This window comes from Cyprinus carpio, chromosome A24 (assembly GCF_018340385.1).
Source record: "Cyprinus carpio isolate SPL01 chromosome A24, ASM1834038v1, whole genome shotgun sequence".
NCBI lineage: Eukaryota > Metazoa > Chordata > Actinopteri > Cypriniformes > Cyprinidae > Cyprinus > Cyprinus carpio.
The window spans coordinates 16875960-16898008 of record NC_056595.1 but is presented as its reverse complement, the minus strand read 5'-3'; the positions used below and the strand labels follow the sequence as shown (position 1 = coordinate 16898008).

The 22049-nt window shown below is 34.3% G+C and overlaps 1 protein-coding gene across 1 annotated transcript in view; it reads left to right on the top strand.

Annotated features, from left to right (window-relative positions):
• rps6ka3b (ribosomal protein S6 kinase, polypeptide 3b) overlaps positions 1 to 22049 on the top strand; it is a 37698-nt gene that overhangs the window by 11842 nt on the left and 3807 nt on the right. Inside the window, exons 3-14 of the mRNA XM_042714910.1 lie at positions 13891 to 14007; positions 15341 to 15422; positions 16470 to 16550; positions 16663 to 16742; positions 16945 to 17051; positions 18042 to 18079; positions 18551 to 18708; positions 19132 to 19202; positions 20024 to 20112; positions 20731 to 20795; positions 20892 to 20994; positions 21164 to 21201. Of these exons, the coding sequence (XP_042570844.1) occupies positions 13891 to 14007; positions 15341 to 15422; positions 16470 to 16550; positions 16663 to 16742; positions 16945 to 17051; positions 18042 to 18079; positions 18551 to 18708; positions 19132 to 19202; positions 20024 to 20112; positions 20731 to 20795; positions 20892 to 20994; positions 21164 to 21201 (1029 nt within the window). The remainder of the gene's footprint in view (positions 1 to 13890; positions 14008 to 15340; positions 15423 to 16469; positions 16551 to 16662; positions 16743 to 16944; positions 17052 to 18041; positions 18080 to 18550; positions 18709 to 19131; positions 19203 to 20023; positions 20113 to 20730; positions 20796 to 20891; positions 20995 to 21163; positions 21202 to 22049) is intronic.

The window sequence follows — 22049 nt, the reverse complement described above, 5'->3', positions numbered from 1 at the left end:
TCCTGGGCAGGCGTTTCCTTTTGCTTGTCTTCAGTGTGCATGTATGACTGCACCACAGTCAGACCGCCTAAGTGACCACTCCTGCCACGCTGGACGAGGGTTCTGACATGTGGACAGGACCATGCTGAAAATGTTTCCCTTGCGGATAAGGCAGAGAAACACACGGGTAGGAGCCCTTTGGTATTGTCAGTTTGAATTGTTAGACAGATTAAAGCTAGTTATTGTAGTATTTCTGTGACTATTGCAGCATGTCCAGCTCACATATGCTTTCTGAAGGTTAAGTGGATCTGATATAAACTGTTAGCTGTGTTACCTTACTTTTAAGGGGGAGACGTTTCATATACGTTTTCTTATAGGTCAAGAGGAGAGGGCATAAGAAGGAAACGGATGATGTACTAAGGATGTAGTGTGTACAGTAGATGGAAGTTTAGTTTGTCTTTGTGGGGTTTCTTTGCTCATTCGCGTTTTGAGCAGGAAGAACCACGTCATAGGACTGAAGCATTCATTTATCAGAAGTCTAGAGCATGAAATAGTTATAAATCTCAGCTGTCCTGTTTTATCATACAATGAAAAAAATAATATGCTAGATTTAATTAAAAATATAGTGCATCATTTTTGCATCCCTCTTCTCAAGTAAAATTTGCATGGGATTTTAAGCAATGTTACCTAAAATGTTTTAGTTGGCAATGCTTAAACGTTTGAGTATCCCAGTGAATGGTTTTGCTCAAATTTATAAGCTGGTATAACACAATATTTTAAGTAGTTTATACTAATAAATGTAAGTTATTTCTACAATAAAAGTATTTTTCGCCCCATTATAAATTTTAAGCTCATTTAGATTGATAATTTTAAGTTTTTGTATTTTAAAATACCTAGGTACGGCTCAATTACTTAAAGGGATACTCCACCCCAAAATTTTCAGTATAAAGTATCCCTTTAAAATTAGTTATACATTACAATGAGTGGAAGACACAACAGACAACTAGTGAATATTAAATGACCTCTTTATTTTCTTCTCCTTTTTTTGTTTTTTACAAATGCAACTTAAACATCTCTTAAAACATTTTCAGCTGTTCTGACAATTCTGTACAATTTACAGATGTAGAAATATGTCTGACTTGTTTTACAATTTGGTTGAATGTTAGTATGTTTAAAATAGTGCACAGTGTGTGTGTGTGTACCTGGTATTTCCTACATCATGAGGACCAAATGTCCCAATTTTTGACCTTGTGGGGACTTTTTTAGCTTATAAATCATAGTGAAATGAAGGGGGGGGGGGGGGTATATGTAAAAATGCTGAAAGTTTTCTGTGACAGGTAGGTTTAGGGGACAGAATATACAATTTGTACAGTATAAAAACCATTGTACCTATAGGAAGTCCCCATAAAACATGGAAATTAGTGTGTGTTGTTAAGGTGCATGCTGTGACTAAAAATACAGATTACAGAGCAACAGTAAACAGTCTGTAACAAATAACAGTAAGCATCAACAATTTTTTTTATTTTGATGTTTGTGGTGTGGTATAGAGTTGAGTATGTTGTTTACACAATGTTTGTGGTGTTGTATGCTTGTGTGTTTGAGTGCAGTAAAGTGCTGAGTATGTAATGTGTGCTGTTGTATGCTTGTTGACTTGCATGTGTGAGTTGTGCAATGTTCTGTGGCATTAAAAAGTATTTAAAAAAAAAAATAATAATTTAACATCTTGTTGTTCAAAGTTACCCCTTATTTACACTGCACACATCTGCGGCGCATTATGGCTCAGACAAGGTTTTGTTCCATCCTCCACGCAGTGCCAACTCTCGCCAGAAGCACTTCAGAAGTGAAACGACAGAATTCGCGAGACCACGTGATTTGCCTGTCCTGTCCTGTTTTTTTTTTTGTGTGTGTGTGGGTGTGTGTATGTATGTTTTAATATGGTTGGTTAAATATTTGTTTTGTCTGGTTTAATTCTGTTTATTCAAGATTCAAGATTTTTATTTGTCACATACATAATTATATGAAGAGCATATGACCAGCAGTGAAATGTAAGTGAGGTCCGCTCCATGGACAGTGCAATTATTAAGGAATACAAACACAAGAAAATTATATATAAATATATTATGGAAAAAGTAAGATAAAAAAAAGAATAAAATAAAATGCTTATAAAATAAAATGTGGAGGACAGTATACTGTAGACTTAATAAATATTAAGATGAGCAGGAATGTACAAGAGAAGAATGTGCAAACAGGTTGTACAGGGTAGTTACATAGCAGCAATAGAGGTAGTAAATAAAAATAAAAAATTATAGAAAATGCTGTGTGCTAGTGACAATGTCAGTATATTACGTATCTTACTGATAATTAAGTGAAGTCATGTAGAAGTTAAGAGACTGAGTTTGAGTTTAGGAGCCTGATGGCCTGGGGGAAGAAGCTCCTCATAAGTCTCTCAGTTTTAGCCATCAGGCTACGGAAGCGCTTACCAGATGGCAGTAAAATGAAAAGACATTTACCAGGGTGATTAGAGACCTTAATGATTTTAACAGCTCTGCTTTTGCAGCGTTTGAGGTAGATGTCCTGCAGAGAGGGGAGGGCAGACCCTGAGATGCGCTCAGCTAAGCGCACACTCTCTGTAGGGCTCTGCAGTCTTGACTGGAGCTGCTCCCACACCACACTGAGATACACTGAGTCAAGACACATTCACACACTATGGCCCCTGAATAGAAAGTTTTCAGGATTGCTGGAGAAACCCTGCATTTCCTCAGCTGTTGCAGATGGTACAGTCTTTGCCTGGCTTTATTAACCTGAGTTTAGATGTGTGAAGTCCAAGTCCGGTCCTCGGAGATGTTTACACCAAGGTACTTGAAGCTGAACAACAAAGCAGGAACCAAACGCTCAACAAAATATGTGAGGCTCGACTTTAAAGCATGTATAAAGCTCACTGATGGAGACAGCCAAGCAGTCATTAATCTAAATCAGTCAACCAAACAAACAAAAAAACTTTTATTTTATTTAAGATTAGTCATTGTATTTTCAAATTTGCATTTCCCACTTAATATAAAAGTAATTTCAAAACGAACAACACAATTCACCATATTCACTCACCTGGTACTGTGGTAATGTGCAATCAGATTGTCAGTGTTCTCTGATTGGAAGACAGTCAAGCTGTGATCCTGAGTACAAACAGGAATAGAAATTCATGTTAATATTAAAAATTAAATAAAATGCATGACACATAAATGACAGTGAACATCTAAGATTTAAATGCTAAAATAAGCAGAATTTTCAGTAAACATCAGTAGACTTTACTGTATGAATTCAGTATACACGAATTCTTACCAAAGATAAAGTTAAGCCAGATTGACGACACAAACAGGAACGAGTGCACTTGACAATGGATGAAATTAAATACACTGTGTTTTGGCACAATACACAATTGGCAACCCGGGTTGCCGAAATATGATTGGGTAAACTGGCAGTGGGCGAGTTTCACAAACCAAAACAAACACCGACATTCCGGCCCGGAACGCACATTTTCAAAGGAGAGTAACTGACTATAGCATTGTTTTTCAGATAAACAAGTATGTTAACTTAGCATGTTTCTAAACATATTATGGTATTTTTATGCTTAAGTAGAGTCAAAATCTTACACACAGCACCTTAAAGATACCATAAACTCATTATGTATGTAACATTTGTAGCTTAAAATGAAGTAATGTGCAAAACTGATTTTTTTTAAGTAAAATCTGTTTGTTTTAATGAGCCATATTTGCTGAGGGCAGACATCATTTTTTACAGTGTAGGTCATACTTACTCGTAATTCTGTTTCAGATTTTGTTTTGTGCATGTGTTCTTTTGTTGCATCTTTCTCTAATGAGCGAATGCTTTGTGCCCTAGAGACTGAAAGTTTGGCACGATATGAACTTTTGCAATTAGTGGACCTGGCTCCAGAAAAGGGCCCCAGAGAAACACAATTAATAGGAACATTGACAATGACTCTGTGTAGACTAGGACATGTGTGTTTGTGGTTGAGACCTTGTTTTTTGTGCTTGTATGTTACACAGTGGCTTAGATGAAATCTATCAAAAACACAGTTGGCTCTTATTATACCCTTAAATCTAAAGAAAATTAAATTATTTAATTAATTTAAATGTAATGTATTAATATACTGTTACAGTTTATGTACATTTTAATTCATAATACATTGCATTTATTTAATGATAATTTAAAAATGTTAAAGTTATTTTATACAACTTAATGTTAAAAAAATTATTAATATACACTACTGTTCAAACATTTTGGATCAGTAAGATGTTTTTCATGTTTTAAATATTAAGTTAAAAAAAATTATTGTGTAATATTATGAAATTTTATTACAATTTAAAATATCTCTTTTCCGTTTGAATACATTTTAATATGAAATTTATTCTGTGAGGTCAAAGCTGAATTGTGTTTTTTCGGTGTCACATGATCCTTCATAAATCATTCTATTATGCTGATTTGCTGCTCAAGATACATTTCTTATTATTATCAGTGTTGAAAATGGTTAATATATGCTTAATATTTTTGTGGAAACTGTCAAACTGTCAATATTCTTTTACTGTCACTTTTTATCAATTTAAGAAGAAAATCTTACTTGAACCCAAACTTTAGTGTATGTAGAAGTTATAAATAAAAGTATTGTTTGCTGTATGTTCATTAAAGCTAAGATAATTAGGTAATTTAACGTTTTTTGTGAAGTATTACCCTTTTGCCTAAAAAAATGCAATGTTAGGAATGTTAAGATTTGCATTGTGCCATTATTTTTATGATAGGCTTCGTTTGCTTTATGCAAAATATTCTCGTTTTGTTTTAAGGTGAAATGTGTTCCAGATGTGTTCTTGGCATGTTTGATTCAAAACCTGGTTGAGTGTCTGTTTGGTGTTGTGTGTTGGTCTGGGCTGGTCTTTCTGACGTCTGTCAAAATCAGATGAATCAGATTGACATTTTGATTTCTCTGTCTTGGCTAGGAGGACCAAGCTTTCATTTCTTTCTTTCTTTGTGTTTTTGTCTTTTCCTTTCATCTCTTTTATGTTTTTATGCACAGACATTGTCAGGAACTTGATGTTGTGGAGTTGGACACAAAGGGAGACACAGTTTGAATACACTCGGCATTATTGTGACTTGCAAACCACACAAAGGAGCCTGGAAACCAGATAATCAGATTTTTCTTTCTGACTTGTCATGGCTCAATTCAAACCCCTGACCTTTAAGAACCACAGAAACCCAGAATACATGCTCTGGCTTTTGTGGGTTCTTTGCCTAGTTGTCTTCAGACGTCTTTCTGTATTAGTCATTTAGCTCCTGAGTGTTTCTGTCAGTTGAAATATTACAGAAAGTTCAGTGCTGTGGGCCAAAGCTTTAAGTCGGGGCGCATTGAGAAGACTAGCACACTTATAATTGATTATTTCTATTGATCTAACTATCCTCCCTTGGTAATGTATGAATAAATGACTCAACCAACACTCATTGATATTGGATATAATATTGAAAGAATCTGTTTTAATCGGTTATGATATCACTCTTTTAAAAAAAGGGTTAGTTCAGCCAAAATTAAAATTATGTCATTAATGACTCACCCTCATGTCGTTCCAAACCCGTAAGACCTCCGTTCATCTTCGGAACACTGCAGTGTTGTTAGCGTGTTCAAAACACTGCAGTGACGCCACTGACGTACGACGCTGCTGACGTGTTTTCTTTGTTATTGGGCGCACCAGAAAACACGTCAGCAGCATCGTACGTCAACAGTCACAGCAGTCGCATTCACAACAAACCCGGAAGAGAAGAAAATGCTGAATAAAGTCGTAATTTTTGTTATTTTTGGAGCAAAATGTATTTTCGATGCTTCAATAAATTCTAACGGACCCTGGATGGACCCTCTGATGTCACATGGACTACTTTGATGATGTTTCTTATTACCTTTCTGGACATGGACAGTATAAATGTACATACATTTTCAATGGAGGGACAGAAAGCTCTCGGACTAAATCTAAAAAATATCTTAAACTGTGTTCTGAAGATGAACGGAGGTCTTACGGGTTTGGAACAACATGAGGGTGAGTCATTAATGACATAATTTTCATTTTTGGCTGAACTAACCGAATCTGTTTTAATCGGTTATGATATCACTCTTTTAAAAAAAACGATATATAATATTAATATTATATATTAATACATACATTATTTTGATCATTATTTATTAAAACATTAAATATTAATACATACATTATTTTGATCATTATTTATTTATTTAATTATATTATTATAAATTTAAATTTTTATATAAATAAATATAAAATTAATAATTTTTATTTATTTATTTACTTTAGCATTTTAAATTTTAATATGATTAATATTCTATATTAATGCATATTATTTAAACTTTTGGGTTTTTTAGAATATTTTATATTTTTATGTTAGCTTTTTGCCAACTTTATTAAGAACAGTGAAAGAAGAAGAACAAGCAATGAATGAATGCAAATGAAATCAGGAAATGTTGCGAGCTTTATTCGAACTTCTCATTTTATATTATCTCTATACTGTCATGCTGTGCTTATTTGTGTGCTTATATCGATCTTCTCTGAGTTTCCACAATGCACCTTTAAGTCTTTAAGTTTTAAGAGTTTTAACATCTCATGAACAGTTGGATTCTTCTGTTCTACAATGGAGTGTCAGACCCTCACTTGTCATTCACTACAAGTGACCTTGAAATTCATCAGTACAATGAGAGAAACTGGATCCTTAGAGATCTCACAGCTGCTCTCTGAGGTCAGAAACTTGCTCCGTTGAGTTGCGTAACACATTGCTCTCCCACACTCACACAAAACCCAAACCCAGAGCACTGTCTAAATCAGACAGAGTTCGCCACACTCGGCTTCTGTTTATTAGCACCTGACTTATCATAATAGGAAACTCTCCTAGTACCATGATAATGTGCTCTTTTCAGAGCTGTTGGTTGAGCTTGTGTCATCTGAGTGGAAAGTGAGTGTGGCATCCTGTTTATGTGTCATAGAGTTTGCCTTTCCGACTTCAAGGGCCTCAAAGCCCAGCAAGCCGAGTTGTTAATTGTGTTGCGCAAGCAGCTTTAGTGAAACTGACTCCCAGAATTCCATACATGCAGATGACAGGATCTACAAGCATGTAGAGGTGGAAAATAGATTGTATGTTCCTCTTTGGTGATGCCTATAAGACTGTATTGTCCCTCAGTAATGTCCTCTTGGGTAATCAATGGTGTAAAAGGGAAACTGGGTTTGTAAAGTAGTTATGCACAGATATTTCGGTCAGGCTGATTATTTGACCAGTTTCCCCCATGTGTTGGTTTCAGAATGTACCAACCTTGCCGATAAATAATACTCGTTTTCTATTTTCAAGTGAATTGAGTTATTGCAGTTGTGTAAAATAAACTTTTGTTTAATTTTTATCAATATTTTAAATGTTTTGTTTCTACTGGGCCAAATTTTACCCCCAAAATATATATTTTGCTTTAAATGTTTTTTTTCCCTCCAACATAAATTCTTCACTAAATTCTTTTCATCCCTCCTTCTTAATTTCTTCACTTTTTTCTTTGCATTTTTTTTCTTCAGGAGTTAATTGAAAGTCCACTGTGTTCTGCACACCTATAGACTGTTTGAAGGCAATAGTTCTTGCTATGCACCACTGGACTGTACACAACAGGTGTTGTTAATCTCAGCTGTAGCCCGACATCCTTAAACACAGCTGAGCGTGTGTGTATGTGTCTCTGTGTGACTGGTCAGCTGTGAGAGTGTGCAGCTGAGCCCAGGACTCTGTACTGGAGGGATTGGCGGGTTCTCGGGAGGGGAATCTAAAATGCCCAACATCCTGAAACACAGCTGAGCGTGTGTGTATGTGTCTCTGTGTGACTGGTCAGCTGTGAGAGTTTGTGGGGATCTCCAGGACTCTGTACTGGAGGGATTGGCGGGTTCTCGCAGAAGGGGAATCTCCCAGTTTGGCTTTAACACTCCCTCCTTCAGGACTGGGCTTCCCCCCTTATAGTGAATCAGTGATTGTCATCCAGGCACTCACTCCTTACATCATCTTGCATACCCTGGCACAAACACTCACTCACTTGGACCGTGTTCCTCCAGACCAGAGACAGAAGCAGGGCAGCAGCGTTATGGCATCTTCTAAGCCCTGGACACTTGTTTTCAGAGAGGCAGTGATCCGCATGCTGCAATGTAGGCTGAAGGCTCTTCGGAGGCAGTTTCAGAGACAGTCTGAAAGATTCCCCTGCAGAACGGTGAGTACTGTACTCTGGACAGTGATCGGGTTTCCCCATCTATCAAAACCTGAACTTTTACTAAAAAATACAAATATTAGACACTAACTGTTTACACACTAATATTCATTTTGTAGTAAAATGTATTAATGTGAGTTTGTAGGTGTTTTTTCACTTAGCTTCATTTTGTAGGCATCTTGTAAAATGTTTTTTTTTTTTTTCAAAAAAGAAAATAAAAATTCAGTATGTATATATAGTTTAAAAAGTAAATATGATCATTAAGATTCGATATCCAATATGTATATAAGTACTGTATCTATTCTTTTAATTTTTATTTTATTTTATTTTTTTATGAAATCTGAGCGCTTTCTAGCCCTGCATAGACAGCAATATAAGTACCACATTCAATGGCTGGAAAAGAAGAAGGACATCGATAAAATAAAATAAAAAAAACGCTGAATTATTTTTATTTTTGTTTTCTTTGCACACAAAAAGTATTCTTGTACCTTAATAAAATTACGATTGAACCACATATGTTACATGGACTATTTTAGCGATGTCCTTACTATCTTTCTGGGCCTTGCTGTATATGGACCGTCAGAAAGAAAAAATATCTTAAGTTGTGTTCCAAAGATGAACGAAGGTCTTACGGGTTCGGAAAGACATGAGGGGGAGTAATTAATGACAGAATTTTCATTTCTGGGTGAACTATCCCTTTAACAAAACCACCGTCGACAGAGTGCGCCTCGTAGGGTTGCCATGTCCCCTTGTCTTGGCTCATAAAGTGTTTTTTTTCTAGCAAAATTTGGCAACACTAATGATTTAAGACATACCTTGTTCCCTGAGATTTCTTGCAGCATGTACACAGAGAAGAGACACAAATCTGATACGTGTTTAAATACGTTGTTAATAACAAGTTGTTCAGTTTGTTTCCTGATACAGCATACAATTTTTGTAAATGCTGTTGCCACTACCTGAATTTTACAGCATTTATTTCTGCTGTAGAATGCATTGTCACTTCTGTGAATAACTGAACTGTGTGTACAGAACAGGATTAAGCACTAAAAGGTGAATTGACAAATAAATTTAGCTGCAGTGTGTACTGCAGATGTGATTTTCTTTAAATCAATAAGATGCGTCTTTGTTTGTACATGTGATAAAGGTGCTCTTTAAGTCAGTGATTACATGGTACATGCACATCCTGTATTGTCACCATCTGTACTCTGAATCACAGTCTCTACAATACCACCACAAGCACAAACACACTGGACAACAGCTCTCCATCAGACAGGGATCATTCACAAACTGCACACAAACACACTCAAGCATCCTGGAAAAAGTCTTTATTGTACACCTTTGATCTTTATAGAACACATGGCTGTGATTTGTAGTTGAAGTTTATAAGTTGCAAATTAAATAGCTCATCATGTATTTCTATCAACTTCCATTTGGACCCTAAAGCGTTAGCGACTCATTCTCATTCTGAAGTAACAGTTTCCATTCTTGGCAACATTGAGATGAGGTGTGAATTATGCACAGCGAGAGCCGAGGAAAGGAGGCGGGGAAGTGCTTCTGGTTGGATGCTTGTATGTGTTTAACATGATGCAGGTGAACAGCGGATTCATCATGCCTCCCTCCCTTTGCGTCTCTTTTCCTCCTTCGATTGGTTAAATGATTTTCTCTTTCATCAGGAAAACAGAGCTTGCATTGCAGCTTTATAGAGTTCTGGATGTTTCCAGAGAAGTTTCCAAGTTCCTGCAGATACTTTCCTGTGCTTTTCAGCAAGAACTTAACACAAGCCAAGGAATCTGAAGTGGAGTTCAGTTGGTTTTATGCTAGAAACAAACTCTCCAGACTGGACTAGACTAAGACGTCTACACTGTCATACACAAACTCTCCAGACTGGACTAGACTAAGACGGCTGCACCGTCACACCATAGACTTGCCCACAGGGCTTCAGGAAGCGACAGAAATGTTAAAAACACTGTCAGGGCTAGACAGAGATCCAGCACCTCATGACAGGATGCTGGCTGCTCTGAGGGAGCCTAGGCTGACACGATGTCAGACTGAGTTGGGCTGGAATAGGATATACGATTCCCTCACCTCAACACCACACCACACTCCACTCTAATCTAATTAAATTACAATCCCATCTACCTAAAACACAACACATAGAAAGAAAAAAGAATTAATTTATCGATCTTCTTGGAGGTGGACTTTACACAAATCTTGTGAGCTTTACACAGGGAGCTGTCGAAAATCTCTGGGTGTGTTCAGAATGGAATACAAACATTCAGCACAGTCTTTACCACTTTTTTTCCGAAATAATATTGAGAACAGAATGCAGTAAGCAACGATAAATGTTAATTTTGTCCTGACTTTTGGCAGTTTAGGCAAATGACTCATTATGTTATCAGGATTTGATATTGACTATGATTTATTTGTCACTCTCCAGATTGAAGGAAGAATTCCCCTTACAAATTTGCTTGATGCACCATACTATGGAAAACAAAAACACACAGTGTATATGGGGATGCATTGACTGTACTTCAATATTTGGCAAATGTAGTAGGTATTAAAGAGTATTTTTTGACAAAAATTTGCATAAATTTAAAGTATGACCGACGCATTATTGCACTTCTGAACATAAACCTGCATCGGGAAATGGAAAGACCTGAAGTGTACACATTAATAAGACTTATGCCCTTGAAAAACCTCTAATATTTTCCAGATAATATTATAATACGTAACTTCAACTACATTGTCTTTATAATATCACAGTGATAACGTAACTTCAACAACATTGTCTTTATAAAATCAAAACCGATCATATAAAAAAAATTAATTCATTTTTATTTCCATTTTAATCATTTTAGTACAACTATGTATTTATTAGACTCATCATACTTTTTAATTTAATTCAAATTTTTATTTCCATTTTCAATCATTAAGTACAACTATGTTTTATTAGATTTTTTAACTGAGTTCTCCTGTCCCCATATATATATCTATAGAAATATAAGTACAGATATTAGTTCACATTTTTTATAGATTTTGTTTCAGTTAACAATATTTCAACTATATTTCACATTTTTTATAGATTTTGTTTCAGTTAACAATAACAACTTCAACTTCAATTCTAAGCTGTCAGACTTCAAACTTATGCCTGGTGGACAATCAAATGGATCAGAAAATATAGATTTTGAAGGAGGGATTTGAGTGATATCTAGGCTGCGTACCACCATTTTTTAAGCCATTCCCTTTATCCCTAACTCCCTTCTCTTTCATTGACTTGGATGTATGTCATTGATTTCATTGCAAGAGTGCCCACTACTAGCGGAAGCCTATCACTTTTAATAATCTGTGAACAATATTTATTATTTATTATTTATAATCATACTAAACATTAAATAAACATGCTTAATACTTTACTTTTATAAATTTCATATAACTAATTTATTAAATTTTAAAAAAAAAAACATCATAAAATATTAAGAAAACTCGCATAATTTAAACACAATCTGTGGTCATGTCACAAACTTGTTGCATTGTGGTCTATGGAGCTGCCTGACATATGAAGTAGACTCGCTTCTCCCTGAAGGGAAGTGCTAAGGGAACAAACCCTAACCCACTTTAAAAAAGCAGAACGCACTCCACACAAAGGAAAACCCAATTTAATTTTTAGGGCAGCGGGGATTATCAAAGATGAAGTACTAATTAGAAATTTAAGAGAATGTGCAGCCCTATATAAGTGAAGGGCAGCCCTAGTGACATTAACATAGCCACTATCAAAGATGGGTAGATTACTTAGAAATTGTAGTCTGTTATTGAATACAAATTACATGACAAAAACTGTATTTAGTAACGTAATCCATTACATTACACATTTTAGGTAATGTAATCAGACTACTTTTTGATTACATTTAGATTACTAAGTTGTTTATCACATTGATTTAAAAAGGATAATCTTGTACCATATTGATATAAAAATACAAAGAGCAAGTAAATATATTCCAGTGCATTAAACATTACGTTACATCAAGGTTTCCCAAACTGGGGTTCGTAAATGAACTGAATTTAATTAAAAACAGATAAAAAATCAAATAAAAAAATAAAAAATAGAAATGTCAAATTAAAATAAATCATTTTAAAATAACATCAATCAAAATAAAACACTTACAAAAAAAACAAACAAATATTTTATTTGTTTACCATACATGTCATGTGACCATTAAACAATAAATAACTAAAAAAATTGAAATTAAATATTTAATTATAAAAAAACTATATCTATTAGAAAATTGAAAGATGTTCGGATGACAAAAATGTTTTGGGACTGCCATGTTCGGAACAACAATGTTTGGGGATAAAAGCATTAATAACAAAAAAATAAAAAATTTAAAATTCTTCATTCTAACTTCCACAAAACACAAAAACTTGAATAATATAAAATATATATATGCTATATTAAAAATTAAAAATTAACATATAAAAAAAAAAAAAAAAGAGGAATTAGGAAGAATCAATAAATTATGAATAATTTATTTACATTGTGTAATTATGTCTTCGATTAACAAAAACTTACTGTAGTCTGATTACGAGTATTTTAAAATGTAATTTAATCTTATTACAAGTATTTACATTTTGGAATCTGATTAAATAATCCAGATTACATGTAAGAATACAACTAAATAATTTATTTCAAACAAGGCTAGTCTACCTTTTTACGTAACTGATGTTAAAAAGTTATGACCAGCCTTAAAGAAAAAATAACATAAAAAAGTTATGACCAGCCTTAAAGAAAAAATAAGGTAACTAACTATTTTATGCAGCCGCATTTTGTATCATTTCAGTTGAACGTTGTCTAATCAACTTCTCTTTCTAAATGCATCGTGGTGGAGGTTTTGTTATTGTTTGGGTCTCAGTATATTGAGCAATGGAGGACCGTCTGTGCCCATAAACTTTCATCAGTTGCATGAGAGACACTTTGCTGGTACGCCAACGTAGGATGACATCATCTCACCATGAGGAGATGGAAAGCTGATGGATTAGAGGGGGAGACAGAGAAATGGATGGAGAGAGAGAGAGAGAGAGTGGGAGGAAGAGAGTGAGGAAGGAAGAGCTTGAACGTTGTGTCTTTAGTCACCCTTCTCCACGCCCACCGCTACTGTGATGGAGCAGGAGGATTGGGGGCGGTGTCATGGCAACCGTGTGGGAAGCTGTCCGTTACACAAGCTTTCTACTGAGTGTGGTCCTGCTCTCACTGTGCATCAGAAGCCCAGCAGCAGGCACACACTGCAGGGGGACTGCCGGGGCTCAACCCCTCCTCCCTCAGGCATGGAGCAGGGTGACGAGCCCCAGGTCAGGCCCGAGAACACGTGGGACACAACGGCGCACTGCTGTGATGTGCGTGGCGTGGGTGAGAGTGATGCGTTTGCGAACACATATTCAAGCCGCGTGTTTGTTTAATGCTCTATGTTCAGGTTTATTATTGAGTTGAGGTGAATTAAGTAAAAGTGCTTTCTCTCTGGCTGGTGATCGTTTTCTGGTTTACTTAAAGTTGATTGTACGTCTGTCAAAGTTGTTGTGTTTCTCGCTGATGTAATTCTCTCTCTGGCTTGTTGTCATCTTCTCTCCAGGAAGAAGTGTCTGTTAAAGAGATCAGCATCACACATCATGTTAAAGAGGGCTCAGAAAAGGCCGACCCGCAGCAGTTTGAGCTCCGGAAGGTGCTTGGACAGGGCTCCTTTGGAAAGGTACATCGCATTAATGTAGGGCTGTGAAGTATGATTTTTTTCCTTTTATAAAATTCATAAACAATTAAAAAAACTTATAAACAGTTAAAACCAAAGTTATACAAACTAAACCAAAAATCACCAAACATATTTCCATGGAGAGACAGGGACAACAATCTCATTTTAAACTAAAAGTACTAAAAATGTAAACGTAAACAAAAAATAATAAAAATTTAAACAACTAATTAAAAAAATCAAGTTTAATAAACTTAGCAACTAATTGAAATAAACATTTCTAAGTTGAAATACTAAAATATTAAAATACTAATGAATGCAAATGGAAAAAAAAGCATGTAAAATTACAAAAAAATTAAATCAGAACTGAAAATATAAAAATAAAAGCTAATTCAAAATGTTAAACATGCAATAATATATATTTTAAAGTAATACAATACATCCTTAATAAATACCGTATATTTATGCTTAAATAATCCAATTGTAATTTCTAACAAAAAAAACAATTCAGTTTAATACATAATAATACTTTAATTTTTTCACAACAATTTTTTTCACTTTACAATGTTTCATTTGTTAACATTAGTTAACTGCATTAGTTAGCATGAACTAACAATGAACAACACTTCTACAGCATTTATTAATCTAAGATCATTTTATTTTCAGTGTTAATACATTTTTAAGATTGTATCTAAAACATCTGTAACATTAATGTACTCTGAATTCACATGAATTTTTTTATTAACTAATTAACTACATTAATAAAATAAAAAAGGTTAATAAAATTATTAACTAGGTTAATAAATGTTGTAAAAATGTAAAAAGAAAGAAAGAAACCTTTTTTCCAATGAGAAACAACAAATAAAAATAAAATAACCTATAAAAAAATATAATAAAACATAAAATTTGTTAAGTAATTAAGTTAATTAAGCTATTACATAATCGAGTGATGCATATTATGTGGTATTTAAAATATTTAGACAAATAACTATTTGTGTACATATTGTTACTGTGATTTACAATTACTCATACAGTGATATAAGATTTTGGTCATACCACCCACCTATACAAATATATTTTTAGTTTTTGTGTGTTTGGTGTGTGTGTTATCATTGTGCTTTGAGAGGCAATCAGCACAGATGAAAGTATGAGCCATGCACAGATGAAAAAATGGTCATTCATATTTTAACGACAATCTCACTCATGGTCACTATGGTTACAGTGTCACGTCAAAAAAAAATTAATATTTAAAAAAATAACTTAATATTAAAATAGATCCTATTTTAAAGCGTTTTTAATGTTGTTTTGATGAAGCCTTGATTTTGTTTGTGGGTTGCAGGTGTTTTTGGTGAGAAAGACAACAGGCCCGGATGCAGGACAGCTGTACGCAATGAAAGTGCTGAAAAAAGCCACCCTAAAAGGTATAAAGCAAGCTGAGATCTAGAACAATGGCCAACATTACAGTATGTGCATGCATATACATAAATACATATTTATTTATTTACATATTTCATTAATTTTTAAGTTATTTATTTAAACAATAATGAGGTATGAATGTAAATAATTTTACAAAATTAATGAAAAATGCATATGAAATATAATAAATGTATATGAATGTATCATTTATTTAATTTATTATTTTTTTCAATAATATATAACACTATAGATGTACACCTTGCTAAAATGAAATTGCCATTATTTTACATAATATTTAATCAAACTGCACTGCAGTTGTTTATCATCCATTGACAAGACTGCTGGTGCAATTTGAAATTGACACAAAAGGCAAATCCTATTTAAAACAATTTGACTTCTGTAACTATTATTGAACACTGCCAATGTTTTTTGAATAGTCAAATATTGACGTAGGTCATATATAATCTATGAATTGCATGAAGTATGATTTGGCAAATTTGACTCCTTGAAACAAATTCAGTAAAACAGGAAGGATTGATTGATGTTTGGCCTTAGTCCTATTGCTGAAAATTCAAATTAATTGTTTTCGTCCTCAAGAAAGTCATGCAGGTTTGTAAGCCAAGATATTAAAGGCAGTTCAAAAGTCTCATTAACACGTGGAACTCCAGACTGCATTTACTTTTTCCACAGTAACCTGTTTAAGTTCTGTTTATTCTAGTGTTTTGGTTGGTTAATTCCCAGCTGTAGCTGTTTAAGAACATAAATTGATGTTCGTGGAAGGGTACAACTATGAAAAACAGCCCTTCCAGATGATAAACACATCTACATCCACAGGAGTAAAATAACTCTCCTCCCCCTGCAGCTCTTAGCTTCTCTTGTCTCTCTTGCACTGCATTTTTCTCCCTACTTTATTTAATTAGTCATCCGGTGCCATCTGCGTAATTCTGCTTTGCCAGATTTATTGACAAATCAGTAAAATTGAAACAAGGCAGAAAAGCATTTATATAGTAAATTGAAGTAAACAGAAGTGTTATTCATGCGTGTGTTTTCAGTACGGGATCGGGTCAGGACTAAGATGGAGCGGGACATCCTGGTGGAGGTTAATCATCCCTTTATTGTTAAGCTACACTATGGTAAGTGCTGGTCATCAGCCAATCAGAATAAAGAACAGCTCTCATTCTAATGTTCTGTTAACCAATTAAGCCATTCTTTCTTTCTCACACTCTTCTTGTGTACCTCTTGCAGCATTCCAGACTGAAGGAAAGCTCTATCTGATTCTGGACTTTTTAAGAGGAGGTGATCTCTTTACTCGACTGTCAAAAGAGGTAAATAGCGAATGGTTACCCCAAGCATTACATTTACATTAAAGCATTTAGCTGATGCTTTTATGCAAAATAACTGACAAAGCAGAGTCTCATGAAGCCACCAGCTCCTTGCAATTTTGCAGCTTATTCTCGCCAAGACTATCCACTTAGAGAGGACGAGACTGTCTGATTGATATGTAAAGCATGTGCTCTCTTTCCTCAGGTGATGTTCACAGAGGAGGATGTGAAGTTTTATCTGGCTGAACTGGCTTTAGCTCTGGACCATCTGCATGGACTAGGCATCATCTACAGAGATCTGAAACCAGAGAAGTACTGAATGTTCTCAAATAAACCCAATTTAGACTAGAACTTAAAAGGATAGTTCACCCAAATCGATGAAAATTGTCATTATGCTTATTATTTATGTCATTCTTTATTTAATATTTCATTTCTAACCTGTATGATTTAAAACAAAGAGATCATTAAATTCCCAAAAGGACAAAAATAGGGAAATTAATTGAAAATTAAGTTATTATTTATCCATTCCTTAGACTTTTACTGTGCTTAATTTGGAGGGGAAGGGGGGCTAAGAATGAAGGTATTTTTTTTATTTTTATTAATTACATTTTTAAAATGAATTTAAACTTTTATTTAGCAAAGATGCATAAAATTAATCAACAGTGACAGCAGAATTACTAATAAAATAACAATAATAACAATAAATTTCTCCTAACCATCAAAAAATTTGTTCTAACAAATTTCCATTGAGCCAAGACATGTTCCTGAGCATCAAATCAGTATATTAGAATAATTTCTGATATTGAAGACTGGAGAAATGATGCTGAAATTTCAGCTTTGTATCACAGGAATAAATAACTATTTGAAATATATTAACATATAACATAAATTTTAAAAATATTAAAAATAATTAACGTTATACAAATACACCCTTTCCTTAAATAAATTAAATCCTTAATAAACACTCAAACAACCAAAACACTTAAAAATCTTTTGAAAAATAGTTTATATTTTTCCTTTCCGTGCTACAATTTTTTACTTTTTTATTTTTTAAATCACTAAAACACACTCACTCATTCCCTTTTTTTATCCTTCCTCACTTTTGTCTGTAAGGTCATCCGTAAATCACATTTATGTCTGCAGGGAATAGGGCTATAAAAATAATGGTTGTAGTCATATAGATATAACTCATAAATGCTCACTCATGGAACAGCATTAGAATAACAGCAAACACCCCTTTGTGTGAGTGTGTTCATGCTCTGTTAAATGACTTTTTAATGCTGTGAATCTGTGTAATTTCAGCATTCTCTTGGATGAGGACGGACACATAAAGCTGACAGGTAGGTAATTTCAGATTGCTGGATTGGCTGCATCAGCATGGGGCCACCTTGAGCATTTAGGGCTTTGTGTGGATACCATTTGACTGAAGTCTCAAGGGAGGGCAGACAGATGCTTAAACCTTCCCTCTGTAGAGAGTTATGACCATCTAGAGCTAATGTGTGGGAAGTGAGGTTTTGTGCAATGATTGATGCTTTTAGGAATTTTTGTTGTAATTGTCAATTTTGCTTTTTTTAATACTTCTATTAAGCCTTTTTTTTTTCAGTTTTTCTTTTAGTAGTCTTAGTTCTTCAACTTAAACAAAAAACAACACACAAATTCACAAATAATTTTGTTTAATTGAAATCAACAAAAATTGAAACTTATTTCAGCATTATTTATTAACACAAACCAGTTTTGAGTAGCTGTGCTTGTAGTTATGAGTAACAACACTGATGATGCCATACTGAAATTGTGTTTGTGTGCGTCTTCAGATTTTGGACTCAGTAAGGAGTCGATTGATCACGAAAATAAAGCATACTCTTTCTGCGGGACGGTAGAGTATATGGCTCCGGAGGTGGTGAACAGAAGAGGACACACTTATAGCGCTGACTTTATTTTTGTGTATATGTTCCCATTAAAGGTGATCTCAGTAATATGTTTTCTCATAAAAAAAATTATTTAATTTTGCGTATATTTGCTTTTTTTCATTAAAATCAGTAATATTTTTCTCATAAAAAAAAAAAATTATTTTGTTGTACTTTGTAAATTTATGTTTTGGTATTTGTTATTATTTTTTATTAATAAGTTAATAATAGATTATAAATCCATTTAAATGATTTTGTTATTTTAAAATGCATTTAGAAGATATACAAATTAATTATTAAATAATAACTAATATAAAATTGAACACTATCTAAACTGGGCCGGAACAATCTGAAATATTATTCCAGCACCTTCAACCATCAATCAGTGCAACATCAGGCAGTTAAACATAAACAGAAAATTACTGAGTGCACGTTTATTCAAATAAACTCACACTTCAGAAACAACTTGCTTTGTTCTCCATCCTCAGTTTGAAATGCTGACTGGAACGCTGCCTTTCCAAGGCAAGGACCGCAAGGAAACCATGACTATGATTCTAAAGTGAGTGCGACGGCCTCATCCTTCCACTACCCCAGCGGAGACTCACCTCACACTATAATCTAAACACAGTCATCCACTCTAAGTGGGAAGAGCCGGTGGAATTGGCCTGTGCAACATCTGGATGCTAAGTGCTGTAGCGATAAGGATAAGCCCTTGGTTTAGCTGACAGTGCTATTTACCTTAAAGACTAAACACTTAACCATCAGTAAACACGTAACCACACAAAACACACATCACGTCATAATGCGGCCTGCTGAGGAGTGAGTAGCGCTCAGGTGTGCCACACTAGCACTGCTGTGGTAGATAATTATAATCAAAGGTCTGTGTACAGTTTGACAGCTTTGAGAACTGTAGTAATGTGGTTTTAGAGGAATGGCTGCAGATTTTAGAGAGAAGGCAAGATGAGGGTTTGTCAATTACAGTGTTCATTTGAGGCTTCTGCAGAGGACTGATAAAAACCAACAACTGCCATTGATGTGAATACACAAAGTATTAGCTGTAGAAGTGACATCAGTGCAGATGACAGGGACAGAGTTTGTCTTTGTCCTCTGTTTTATGTTATCTGACCTCTAGGCTTGTGTAGACAGATTTTGCAAACAAACTGCCCACATAAATAGGAAGTGACTTTCAGGTCGACATGTATATTAAATGATCTGTACAAACTGTACACATTTTACTTGATGTGTAAGGGCAGGCAAATCTGAAGTGAAAAATTATATGGAAAGATGTTTCATTGGAAAACAAAACATTAGATTTGATTCAATCTGATGTCAATGACCAGCACTTTGAACTCTGTCTTGACTCTTGGCCTGTTTTTGCAGGGCAAAGCTTGGAATGCCTCACTTTCTGAGTTCAGAAGCTCAGAGTCTCCTCAGGAGCCTTTTCAAACGAAACCCTTCCAATAGATTAGGTAAGCCCACTCACAAACTCTACCTTTCAAAAGTTTGGGTTTAGTTGTTTTTTTAGTTGTTTTTTTAGTGCAGTTATTCTGCAAGGATGCACTAAATTAATCAAAGGTGGCAGCAAAGACATTTATAATGTTACAAAAAAAAAATCTATTTCAAATAAATGCTGTTCTTTTTAAATTTCCACACTTTGAAGAATCCTGAAAAACAGTAATATGTTTTCTATAAAAATGTTAAGCAGCATAACTCTGTTGATTTCTGAAGGATCACGTGACACTGAAGACTGAAGTAATAAATGCTGAAAAAAAATTCAGCTTTGCCATCCCAGGAATAAATTATATTTTAAAATCTATTCAAATGAAAAAAGCAGTTTTTCAAATTATGATAATATTTATCAAACATTATATTTAAATATATACATTTTATTTTGTTTACTGTATTTTTGATTAAAATAAATGCAACTTTGGTGAGCATAAGAGACTTCTTAAAAAAAAAAAAAAAAAAAAAAACATTTTTAAAAAATCATACCAACCCCAACCTTTTAAGTAGTAGTGTATTAGACTGACTGGAGGTTTATTTCTACGTGTTAAGTTGTGTATATTTTGATTTGAACTCATCTGCAGGTGCTGGTCCAGATGGAGTTGAAGAGATAAAGAGACACCCGTTTTATGCTACCATTGACTGGAATGTGAGTCTTTACAGGAACATGCATTTACAATGAAAATAAGACACTCTTATCAATGTATGGTTGTTTTAATGTTTTATCATGTCTTGTTTGTCTAAGAAATTATTTAGAAGAGAGATTTACCCGCCCTTCAAACCAGCCTCTGGCAGACCAGACGACACATTCTACTTTGACCCAGAATTTACAGCAAAAACTCCCAAAGGTACGTCAGCTTATAAATGGATACTACCCTAGATCAGGTGAAAGACTGTGTCAGCCAAGTATGGTCCGTACTCAGAATTAGTCCTCTGCATTTCCCAGACGAAATGCACACGAAACAGAGCATTTCATTAAACACGACTAGATTTAAACCTCTGTGTGTTTTCTGGTAGACTCTCCAGGTGTACCCCCTAGTGCCAATCAAAATTTTTTCTTCTAGAATACCCACCAGGTGTACCACCCACTACTGCCAATAACAATAAACTCTATAGTTCAGGTATACACGCAGTTAAGCCTCTTTCCACGTAGTATATTACAATATGATCTAAATACTACATTTAAACTCAAACACACGAATGACTAACGCACTTAAGCCTCTTTCTACATAGTATATGCTGTAATGACTGTTTTTAAGGTGTAGCTATGAGTCAGATATTATTTAAATCTGTCGGATATGATGGTCAGATTTAATGTCTTGCATCACAAACGAAAAGCACAGGCATGGAGTACGCAGTTAACTCACAAACCAACTCAAAACAAACCAAAACAATTAAAGCATTAAATCAGGCAATAAATCAAACTCAAAAAGCATACACATCTCATTACCCTTGCAGAGCAACAGAGTACGCAGTTCAGGTGCGAACACGCAGTTAAGCCTCTCAAACCAAGTATACTGACTGACTTTTTTAACGTTGAGGCAGTCTGATCAATGTTAAAACATCTGGTTATATTCATCCGTAGTTAGAAGCGTGTCTCAGTTGACGCGTATGAGGTTTCCTAGGATTGGATAGTTCTCTGTTCATTTACCATATGTTTACATTTAGATTAAAAATAAGAAACACAAAAAACTAAAACCAGTTGTTTTAATTGTGAATTTAGGCTTAATAAATCAAATGTTTATTAAATTAAATTTATTATTGGTAAATTTGTGCAAAAAAAATAAAAAAGCATTTAAAAACTAAATATTTTTTAAAAATTACATAGTAAAATGAAAATTTTAAATGTGCATTTCCATTTAGTTTTATTTAGATTCTAAAGTGAAACAGTAAAATTAAATTT